At 41.2% G+C, this 11,653-nt stretch overlaps 1 protein-coding gene across 4 annotated transcripts in view; it reads left to right on the top strand.

The window, feature by feature from the left end:
- LOC109526397 (ADP-ribosylation factor-like protein 15) overlaps window positions 1-11,653 on the top strand; it is a 104,650-nt gene that overhangs the window by 1,253 nt on the left and 91,744 nt on the right. Inside the window, exon 1 of one of the 4 annotated variants that reach the window (XM_019887694.1) lies at window positions 3,564-4,414. The exons of 1 other annotated variant lie outside the window; for it this stretch is intronic. In XM_019887694.1, the coding sequence (XP_019743253.1) occupies window positions 4,361-4,414 (54 nt within the window). In that variant the 5' untranslated portion in view covers window positions 3,564-4,360. Of the gene's footprint in view, window positions 1-3,563; window positions 4,415-11,653 lie in introns of those variants that run through there. 2 more of the 4 variants (XM_019887685.1, XM_019887678.1) reach the window with 2 other exon arrangements.

Raw genomic sequence — 11,653 nt, 5'->3', positions numbered from 1 at the left:
GCAACAATTAATCGACAACTAATCAATTAGCAGAGTAATAGGTAATTACTGTGATAATCGATTTAGCTTTTCTTTTAAATTTCGAACACGTATACAATATTATAACAACTGTTATAAATACACTTTTGAGAATTAAGAAAAAATAAATCACACAAATGTACAAACAAAATTGAATCAAAGTCACAAAATAGAAAGGCTACTTAGGCTGCTTTAACTCCAATTAGAGCATATCAATCGCATGGTTGTTTGATGTGAATGCCAGTGACCAAAACCAATTGTTTTTTTGTTCAGTGCCGAAGTAGCTGTGGCTTGAGTGGTGAGTGGTTTGAATGTGGGGTTGGGAGTGGTGGGGCATGAGCCTTGTGCCTGTGATGGGAAGAGTGCTGCTGAGTTGAAACAGTGCAACAATAGACAGGAAGCAGGGGAAAATAATAACACAGACACTGTTGTTGTCATCCTTCAGGGAGTGCAAATGCAGAGGAAGTTGGCCCCTCAGTGTTGTCAGATGGCTGATAACAAGATGCACACCCAACCGATGTTGAAGTAAATGGATTGTGATGTCAATCCATCCATTTTCTATTGTGCTTGTCCTCATTTTGGCTGCGGGTGAGCTGGAGCCTAGTACAGGTGACTTTGGGCTAGAGGCGGGGTACATCCTCGCCAGTCAGTCGCACAACAAATAGAAGAACAACCAACTTACCATCACACTCACAAATAGACAATTTCAAAACCGAGATCCAGAATTGAAAATTGAACTTTACAGTTGCTCAGGACTCAGGTGACGACCAATCACGGGTCAGCTTGCGAACGTCACATGATCAAACTCAAAGTAAAGATGTCACCTTGTTCTGTGTCATTTGAGTGAAAAGCTTTTGCATACATTCAGCCATTCACAGATACAACCAGGAGGTGGGCGGGAGTGTTGTTTTAACTCACACAGAAGTAGGTAGCATGAGTCGAGAGAGCTCGAGAACCTGCTGGCTTCTCTTTCTCTCTATCCACTGTATATTCTTTTACGCACCGGAAATAACTGCAAGGACGACAAAGCAATTCACACCTTTTTATGTTACTTAACACTCTTTTTTTTTTTTTTGTATTGTTTGTATTTTTTTTTTCTGCCATGGTTCAAAGATCCCAAATAGTTATATGGAGATTTTTGATAGTGCACGGTGGGCAAAGTGTTAAAAGGGGACCACACAACGCGGCAGTGCTCAGAGAGGAATTTGCTGCTAGCTGTTGCTATGATACAGCCTTGCTAAATTACAAGTCTACCAAGTGGCCGGACACGACCTGGCAGCGCACTGGACGCTTGTCTCGTGTGAGAGGGAGACAGCATTTGACAGGGTGAAGTTTGACTGTCTGGAATGTGTGCATGATTGACTCATACCACAGCCGATTCATTTCAATTTTTTGTGCTCACTTCTAGTTGGAGGACGATTCACAGCCCTGAGGCTATGACTTTAAAAAGAGATTGTGGCACATTGTATATCTGCTCCACATGCTTCTATGTTTCTTTAAAAAAATAATCAACCAGCATTTTCTGTAGTGTACAGGAGCCACCAAAGTGTTTTTGGAAGTGCAAAATGTCAAAGCTAAAGAGTGCTTCAAAGTTTGTGATTGGGATGAGTAGAATTAATCTTACAGTGGCAAAAAACAATCATGATGAATACTTGATTTCCTTTGACTTGTCTTTCGTCTTGTGAATTCCGTATTTGTTCCACTTGTCCAAGGATGGTTAAACCAAAAAAGCCATTTAGTCATCCATCCGTCCAGCATTTGAGGCACACTGCAGTAAATGTATAACGACTCTGTTTAACTATGAACATTGACAAAGGAAACATGACACGATAGTTAAATGCTCTTCCGAGGTTATTTATTTATTTGAGCCACATGACCGCGTCTTTCATTTCAAAGGGAAATGCCAGGCTCTACACAAAAGCTGCAGGAATGCGTTCCTCAACAAAATGAGGGATAACCTCAGTATAACCTCAAAGCTTGAACACCGTAGGTTCAACATCTGTTTTCTGAGTTAGGTCATGTGACGGTCGTTAAGCTGAGCTGCAATTGGTGGCTGCCTGAGCAACTGTGATGTCATTTTCAGTTGACAGCAAGTGGCAAACTGGCTGCCCCCTGAGATGGGGGGGGGCGGGGGGATTCGGGTGGATATGGCTGCTTAATTCATATTCTACAGACACAGTATTCATCACAATGCTGTGTTTGGACTACTAGTGCTGCATATTTGAGGAAAAAAATAAACATTTCTTGACTTCCTAGTTCAAGCTCTTTATTGTGTCTCAATTTGGCTCCAAAGAAACTAAAAACCGCTCGTGATAGATAGTGCTGGGCGATATGGAAAAAAAAAATCTTCTGTCATGATATTGGCCACGATAACGATATACCACAATGTATTTTCAGTTATTCTATTAAAAAAAAGTATACAACAGACTACGCAAAGCAGTCTTCATATTTTTGCACAAATGTAGATATCAATCAAAATATTAAATAAATTATAAAAATGTTTCTGACAGAAATGGATTAAAAAATAAAATAAAAAGAGCTTGACCGGAATGTAATTTATTTTGCAGATCTAAAAAGTCAAAATCCAAACTACTGCATTGTGAAAACAAATCGTATTGTTGATAGATGCATTCAATACACTCACTAAATGTGCATTCATTTTATGAATGATATCCAATAGTATCACTTGAAGTCTTTGAAGTCAAGATGGCGCCCGAGTAGGCAGCCGTCAGCAAGTGCTCTCATGAGCCTTGCTTTTTTTGTTGTTTTTGTGTTTGTTTTGTCACTTTGTGTTTGTTGTTACGTCGTGTGGACCTGATGTGGACTGCTGCCTGAGCAACTGTGATGTCATTTTCAGTTGACAGCAAGTGGCAAACTGGCTGCCCCCTGAGATGGGGGGGGGCATTCGGGTGGATATGGCTGCTTAATTCATATTCTACAGACACAGTATTCATCACAAAGCTGTGTTTGGACTACTAGTGCTGCATTTTTGAGGAAAAAAATAAACATTTCTTCCTAGTTCAAGCTCTTTATTGTGTCTCAATTTGGCTCCAAAGAAACTAAAAACTGCTCGTGATAGATAGTGCTGGGCGATACGGAAAATAAATCTTCTGTCATGATATTGGCCACGGTAACGATATACCACAATATATTTTCAGTTATTCTATTTTAAAAAAAAAGTATACAACAGACTACGCAAAGCAGTCTTCATATTTTTGCACAAATGTAGATATCAATCAAAATATCAAATAAATTATAAAAATGTTTCTGACAGAAATGGATTAAAAAATAAAATAAAAAGAGCTTGACCGGAATGTAATTTATTTTGCAGATCTAAAAAGTCAAAATCCAAACTACTGCATTGTGAAAACAAATCGTATTGTTGATAGATGCATTCAATACACTCACTAAATGTGCATTCATTTTATGAATGATATCCAATAGTATCACTTGAAACCTGGTTATTGACCCCATTCCAAGTGCCAACTATACTAATAAAGGTTTTCTTATCTTATCTTATCTTGAAACCTGGTTATTGACCCCATTCCAAGTCCCAACTATAAAAAAAGGACACAATTCTAAAGTGGTCCAACAATATTTATTACTAGTATCGGCCCTGATCTGGATCATTGCATCACTAAAGTATTTACTACGGTCAGGACCAGAAAAGCTCCCGGGACACTGCACAGGTTCAAGTAAGACTCACGGTCGTAAAACTAATCTTTTATTAGGTTTGGGTCCATGCAGAAAGATGTCTCGGTCGCAATATACTGTCTTGACGGCGTATTGAAACAGACTTTTTGTTCAGTTTCCCAAGTGTTTTCCTCAGGGGTGATCGTGTGCATTCGGGAGGCAATCGTGGCGACGGTCACTTGACATCGGAGCTGAATCAGCACCGCGTTGACTCACTTGACTCTTCTCCACTGCAAGTGTACCAACATACAAAAGCAGCGTTTTCAAACGACGACGTAAAGTATGGACAGTATGGAGTGCGTGGGCGTGTAATGGTGACTAATCCAATTTGCGGTTTTATTCTGGATCTCGAGTTGTCGCTGCGCCCTTAATCTCCGCGGCAAGATCTGTCACGGTGTTTCTCACTGATCCTTGTGACACTTTTCTTTTTTTTTGTTTCATAGCGAGTAAACATATGGCAAGCTTCTCTTCCGCCCGTTCGTTAAAGCCTCATTTGAAAAGCCCACCGCGAGGCATCGAAACGCGGCCCTCGTGTTGATTCCCCGATGCCGTTTAGCTGAGCTACTCCTGAGCCGCCTCCATCCATTTACTCACTCGGGGAGGCTTGGCTTCCGTGTGTTGCCGTGGGATACGCCTGTTGCCGAGCGCGATGTCGGAGGACATGCAGCTCTCCCTTGCCTTGTGCAGAATTGGGCTTTACAGGGTAAGAAACATTCCCTAGAATGCTACAGTGGTTGCTCCAGAGAGATTTTATTGCGTTGGGCATGCTTGGATATGCGTTGTGAGTTTCAGGATGGTGGATTTTTCTCCTCGTGTTTTGAAGCAGGCGTTGACCAGCTGTGGCTGTTACCTGGTCACTGAATGGAGCGTTTGCTGTGATTCACGTAGGCTGGTCACAGCGAAACACTTAGCAGGAGGAGTCTGAGGATGCCAGTACTTTTACGCTATACTGGGTATGTGAATGTTTCCAATAAGCTGATATTTCTAAGGTAGGCTTGTTTTGGTGCCGTTTTCACCGTGTGGAATAACTACTTTAGACATTTTCCATTTTAAGTCTTCTAAGGTGCCTTTTTTTTCTTCTTTTTTTTTAAACCTCACCTGGCCATTGCTGTTCCCTGTTATTCCCAATAACAATTTCATTACAGGATAAGCTGACGAACAGTGAGACTCATTGCACCTATTAATACTGTGTCTCACACATGACTCATCCCCTCAGTTGCACTTGAATCCAGTGTGTGGGAACACCACAGATGAATGTTGGGTTTATTCGAAGTCAGTTTTGCCGAGCCCTCTCTGTTCTGTTTTTCATGCGGGCAGATACGCTTGACACAATTGACGACTTTGAAGGCCGCTTAGTCACAGGGGACCTCCTTCTATCGGACAGCTGTCCGTGGCTTTGATTGGTTGTACGATTTGAACGAGCAGGTTGCCTGTTAGATTTTGTGATGATCATCTTGGACTGAATTAGGGCTGCTGATATTGATTATTTTGAGAGCAGAATATTCTGCCGATCGATTAATCAAGTAATTGTATAAAAAATACTTGGTAAAAAAGGGCAATGGCTATTATTCTATTAGGCTAACGATTTGCTGATTATGCTTCAGTGATGATATGTAGAGGCCCCTGTTGCCGTGAGAGCACCTATATAACCAAATACTCAACTCAGTTATGGTCCTTAGTTCAACATCCGATTGATGAGCACGTAAGGCGCGTTTGTGTTTGTGACTTAGTATACTTCGAACTCAAAGTTCAACATGCAGGCTGCACTCACATTTTATCTAATTCTTTAGAGGTTAATGGGTGCCTATTAGGCACATTGTGGTCACTTCATTTAGTCATTAATGGTCTGGAAAATGACCTCCCCTCTCCCCCCTCCCCTCTTGATCCTTCGGCTCGACAATCTCAAGGCCGGTTCATGCTCCGCTGAAAAACAAACCCAGCGGAGTGTGCATAGTGTTCTGCCCCAATTAAAACGAAAAAGTACACCGGAAGTTGCACGTCGCAGCACCTTGCAGCAGATAAACTGCTGCCGCTTCTCAAAGCTAAAAGAGAGAATTTTGTACTGTGCATGTATCTTACTCCTGAAATTGTAATAAAATGAACAAGATACCAGTAATTCATGCTTCTGTTTGACCATTGACATCAACATCAGTAAGCCATGTAAGTAAGCTGAAGAAGAATTTGCACTGAGCTCATAAATATTGCATGCAGTGTTACTGATTTATGCACTTTAACATGACTTCTATAAATAGAACTTAACCTAACTAAGTAGAACTGCCTCTGCACGATATTGGAATGAATTGATGTTGCAATGAAAAACAACAACAACAACCGTTTTTGACCATTTTAAACCAAAAAAACGGAGCCTGCTATACACAGAAGTCCCGTAAAATTGCCACATCAGAGCTGTAAAAGATGATTAAGCCATTTTCCACAACAGGGCATCCGAACGAACTAGTCAGTTGCATAACAAAATACATCCGGCAATTCACTGTAGACCAAGCGATTAAGCACCATACATCTACTGGCTTGCTGCAATGGAAAAATGGTGAGTGACCCTGTATCAGTTTTAAGGGGCCACAATACTGTACTTAAGTCTTTGCTCATAAAAAAACAAACAAACAAAAAACGTCATTAATATTGTCCTGCAACTCTGCGTGAATGATAACAATTTTATGCCACAACAGAAGCGTTTGTGTGCGTGCGGCTGGCTTTCGCTGTCGAGCAGTACCAAACATGAAAGGAGCTGCGTGGTTGTTTGGCCTGAGCTACACCAGCGCAAGTGCGAAAAGTCCACATGGTTGCCTGAGAGTTTTAATTTTCATTCTAATTAAGTTCAATATTCATATCAATATGATATGAACAATATGGCGCCCATCGCTAACTCGACTATATTCTTTCACTGCACCCCAAAAACATGACACGATTGTCAAGGTAGAAACAGATTGTCACAAAGACAGGAAAGTCTCGTCAATAAAGGGGAGAGTCCATCGATTGCCTCATTCACTGTCTCTACCGGTGCATTTTGACAACAGGTAAAAGGTATGTTCACAGCCCACCGGTGATTCCAGTTTTGAATAGCAGCCAAACCAGTGGCCACCCGTTGGCCACTCTGGGAATGTAGTTGGCCGCCCTTCGATATATGCCGTATAAAAACGCTTGGTGGACTGGTAGAATTGCTTTAAACACGACAAGTGTCATATGCTTCATACGCTCTTCGCCCCAGATTGTCTTATCAGTTCTGGAATTTTCATGCTTTGCTGACGTAAAAGTCGCGCATGTGGATAAACGCTTTAGTTATGGCTTTGATGCAGTCATTTTGCGGGATCTCTATGTAAGAGGATAGTGTGCACAGCAGACACAGGATGTCAGCTCAATTCCAAACAAGCGTCGCCTCCAGTCTTTGCAATTTGTCTCGATGGAACGCTTGTTTGTCTGTTGCATCTCACTCGCGTTTTAAGACGCAATCTTGACAACAACCATCCTTGTGTTTGCAGTCAGACAACTCAGGAAAGGTTATTTTTAGCTCCCTTATCTTGCTATCCTCAAGCATTTGGTTGAATCCTCTCATTTTATCAAGATTTTTTCTCATGGTGCAAGAACGCGTACTTTGAACTATGACACGTTAAAAGGACACACTGTATAGATCAAATGTGTGCGATGAATACTCTTGTGCGGGAGTTGTACATGTGGAAGACGTATTGTTTAGGTTAGGGTTGTTATGTCATAGGAAGTTCATTTTTTTTTGTTTGTTGTCTAAACTGAGCTGTGCTCTCACAGTGTGGGACCAACCTATACTTCCAACCTGCTTCCGTCCTTTTCTAAAGCAGGATGGGAGCAGCCACTGGGCCACCCTGGGCTGTAAATGTCCCACACTTGGAAGTGCATGGTGGGCTGTTGATTGAATGGTCACTCACCCACTATCTTTTACTGGTTTCCTCAAACCCGTATGTCAAGCTTTACTGGTTTGTTTTGTTGTTTGAAGGTCATTTTTGGGAAGGAATTCTGGTCTACTTGTTGGGGGGGGGGGGCGTGACAAAGGAGTACTTCCTGTTTGACGTTTGATGCTAACCGGGAAGGGGGGGTGTAGCACATTGGCCTTTTGTGAATTTTGTATACCAGGAACTGGGGCGTAGTAAAGTATGTCACATTGTGCACAAGTTATTGCCAAACAGGACAACAATTGTACAAAGAAAATAGTCAATGCTGTTAACATTCTCTGTATCCTTGTAAATTGGTCAAACAACAAATGCACACCAATAATGACAACCTGTAACTTGATCACATGATAAGGTGTCCACTGTAGTAACCGCTGTCCCTGAAGGGGTTAAACCATGTCTATTGCCAATCCTCCAAAGTGCCACATTGGACCACAACACACCCTCATCCCTTTTGTTTGACACACAACACGCTTAACAGAAGCCCGTTGAAAAATAGTCAATGCTGTTAACATTCTCTGTATCCTTGGATTATGCAACCTTGGATTATGAACAAAATCTCTCTAACAGGCAATTCTGCATATGTCCCTCGCTACGATAAAGATATATCGCCCAGCCCCCGGGGTCCGCCACATTTGATGCAACAGCACTCCCCTGTAACCGAATGCATGCCAACTTCACTCAATTTCAAAAAGTGACAAACCACAGAGTGCACAAAGTTAATGCCTTTCTTTCACCAATTTACACACACGAGTTAGATTTGGGGAACAGATTGGCACCAGAAACAATGTATATAGTTTTAAAAATCTGCTCATTCTTTATTTTGATGCCCTCAATCAGCATATTTCAATATTTATCACCACAGTGTACCACTTGGATAAAGATGAAAGTATGAAAAAGATAACCAGGCATTCTTTTGCATAATTTAAGTGTCGATATTAATTTTATAGGTTGGTTTTCATTTCATTTTTAGAGATGGAAATGTTCAGTAAATTTGAGAGATAATGACAACCTTTTATAGTAGGATCAGTGGAGAACAATATTTTATTCTAACTCCTACATGTTTTACTGAGCACGATCTTTTGACTTGACTGTAATACAACTTGCTTGGACCAAGTAATGACTTGCTTGATTTTTTTTTTCAACAGTGACTTGAGACTTGCTTGAGACTTGAAATTTACGACTTGAGACTTGTGACTTCCACCTATGTGACGAACTCGACTAATTACAATTATATCCCTTATTGTTGGGTTACATTACAGAGATCTTTGTGGGTCAGGGGAGTGAGCCATGATTTGTTTGGCACAGGTTTTGCAATAACAATGTCTTACTCCTTGCAGGGTTTTTTTTGTCTGTCTCTGTTAGTCAAAAAGATTGATTTTCACACAGAGCTCAGGGCCTGAAGCACCTTGTCATATGCTTCACCAGAGATTATTGTGATAAGCAAGCAGGTCCAAGAGCCCGATCGTAATCCAAGTTTTAGGGCACCTTTTTGTTCTTGCTGTCTTTGGCTATCAGTTATTGCCTATACTCGTGACCTTTGTGTGGACATGCATCATTGGATTCATTGAATCAAAAATAGCAATTATTCTTCTTTGAGGTGGGAAAAAGGATTTGGCTTTCATAAACAACAAAATATATCCTTTCCAGGCCACTGTGTGTGTGTGTGTGTGTGTGTGTGTGTGTGTGTGTGTGTGGAGAGAGAGAGAGAGAGAGAGAGAGATTAGCGTTCGGAGACGTCAGTTTTACTATACACAGTGGCCGCCTTGAGCTGGTTAATTTAGTTTTCATTTGTGCCACAGGGGGTGTTGGTAAATAAATGGATTAATGTTTATTCGTGGTCGACAAAAGAAAATCTGGGATTTCAAACATTGCACATTGATTATAATATCTTGGCTTTGCAGCCGCATCAGGTTATTACCAGCGGGACAATTACCAACTTGGCAATCATGCTCCAATTACTATTCCTGAAGCTCTTTTTTTTCCCACGAGAGATTCTGCCCCTTTGGTCGCCATCGTAGAAAGAGCAATGGCGTCCTCTACTGGTACTGAACATTAAATGCTTTCATCATTGAATTGTTTATCAGATGACTATCTATCTATCTATCTATCTATCTATCTATCTATCTATCTATCTATCTATCTATCTAAGTTGGTCATCTCATCTTTGTTACTTCCTGATTTTCATCACTTGAGAGGGACAGGCCAACAAAGGATGGGCAACTTGGTTTGTTCTTAGCTTGACCTGCCTGATTTTCATCAACACCAATCTGAAAGAGCTTCAAGGGTCAAATAGCGGCCTGGTGATCGTGTGGTTAGCGCGTCGACCTCACAGTGTAGAGGTACTGGGTTCGAATACAGCTCCGGCCTTCCAGCTCCGGCCATCCTGTGTGGAGTTTGCATGCTCTCCCCGGAGTTTGCATGTTCTCCCCGTTCCTGCGTGGCTTTTCTCCGGGTATTCCAGGTTCCTTCCACATTCCAAAAATATGCATGGCAGGCTGATTGAACACTTTAAATTGTTCCTAGGTGTGAGTGTGAGCGCGGATGGTTGTTTGTCTCTGTGTGCCCTGCGATTGGCTGGCAACCGGTTTAGGGTGTCCCCCGCCTACTGCCCGAAGACAGCTGGGATAGGCTCCAGCACGCCCCGTGACCCTTGTGTGGATAAAGCGGATCAGAAAATGGATGGATGGATGTTCTACAAATACTTTTGAGTAAAGGGTGAAATTCCTTCTTGTGTCCTCCGGGTGGAGCCAAATAGTTACTGATCTGGTCTCAATCCAGGCAAGTGAACTGAAAAGAAAAGCTTGACTTGCGTAATTGTTTCCAGTGATGTGAGCACTACATTCAACACAACATGGAAGCCTTGGCAGCCATCATCTCGTATCAATCAATCAAACTTTATTCATCTGTTATATTGTTTTATTTCTCTATATGCGAGCAGATACATATGACTCACACTTGTTTTCTTGAGCATTCGCAACCCTGATCCTGTGCCTTAATGGCATATTTTAATTGCAGTGTTTTTGTGGTATTTCAGACGTATGTGTGGGAACTGGCACATCAAAGAGGCATATTTCAGTGAAATCCTAATCTGGTTTTATTGTGCGCAGCACCTATTAAATTCAAGAAAAAGAAAAAAAAGCTTCTGTGAACAGAGGCCAAAACATGTTGAAACAATTCGAGCATTTATCGTAAGCACTTGTTTGCCTCAACTCCATTTACTTTTTCTCACATTAGAGGCCACTTTAATGTGCTTTTTACCCAAATCTGTCTCCGTTCGTTTGCTCATATATTGATAAGATATCCACCATTTTCAGAGTTACAAAAGATACAGTTAGTGCTGCCTGTGAGTCTTTTTTCATCTCAAAACCTTAATAATCAAATATATTCCTCCACTTACTCGAATGATTTATACTTGTGATAACACCAACAAACGTTCTACTTGAAGGAGCATGGCTAAGACCTCACAATTCTGTTTAACATGTCATTTTGGGATATCCAGTAGGTGGCGTCCTAATACAGGGAAAGAATCACGCAGGCTCGCGCTGTAGTAACCACACATTTTAATTGTACCGAATCATTAAAATAATAATAGTCATTAAAAAATAACAATTACAGTGTCAATGTTATTGTGTAAAAAGACAATGACTGAAAAGTGCTGTGTGCCTGCTTTGGTTGACTTTTTCCTGGATGCTTATATTACTACACATAGAAGAAAGTCAGGCTTCTAAAGGGGGGGGGCGGGGATCTTTGTTCCATCTCTGAACAAATTCTGTAACCACCTTGTGGTTCTGCATTTTTTTTCCCTTTCAGACAACATGTATATTATGTTTTTTTGAGTAAATGGCTTGTTGCGAAAATATGTCAGAATGAATTTATAATAATAAACTGAAACATAACAGGCAAAACCAAGGGGAACCAAGGCCATCAGTCAAACGCTGCGGGCATATATATATATATATATATATTAGGGTGGTCCATTTTGGAAAAGTTTGTCGGATTCG

The sequence above is a fragment of the Hippocampus comes genome, unplaced genomic scaffold (assembly GCF_001891065.2).
Source record: "Hippocampus comes isolate QL1 unplaced genomic scaffold, H_comes_QL1_v1.1 scaffold155, whole genome shotgun sequence".
Classification (NCBI taxonomy): domain Eukaryota; kingdom Metazoa; phylum Chordata; class Actinopteri; order Syngnathiformes; family Syngnathidae; genus Hippocampus; species Hippocampus comes.
Note: the sequence above shows the minus strand (reverse complement) of the source record. Positions and strands in the feature narration are given on the sequence as shown.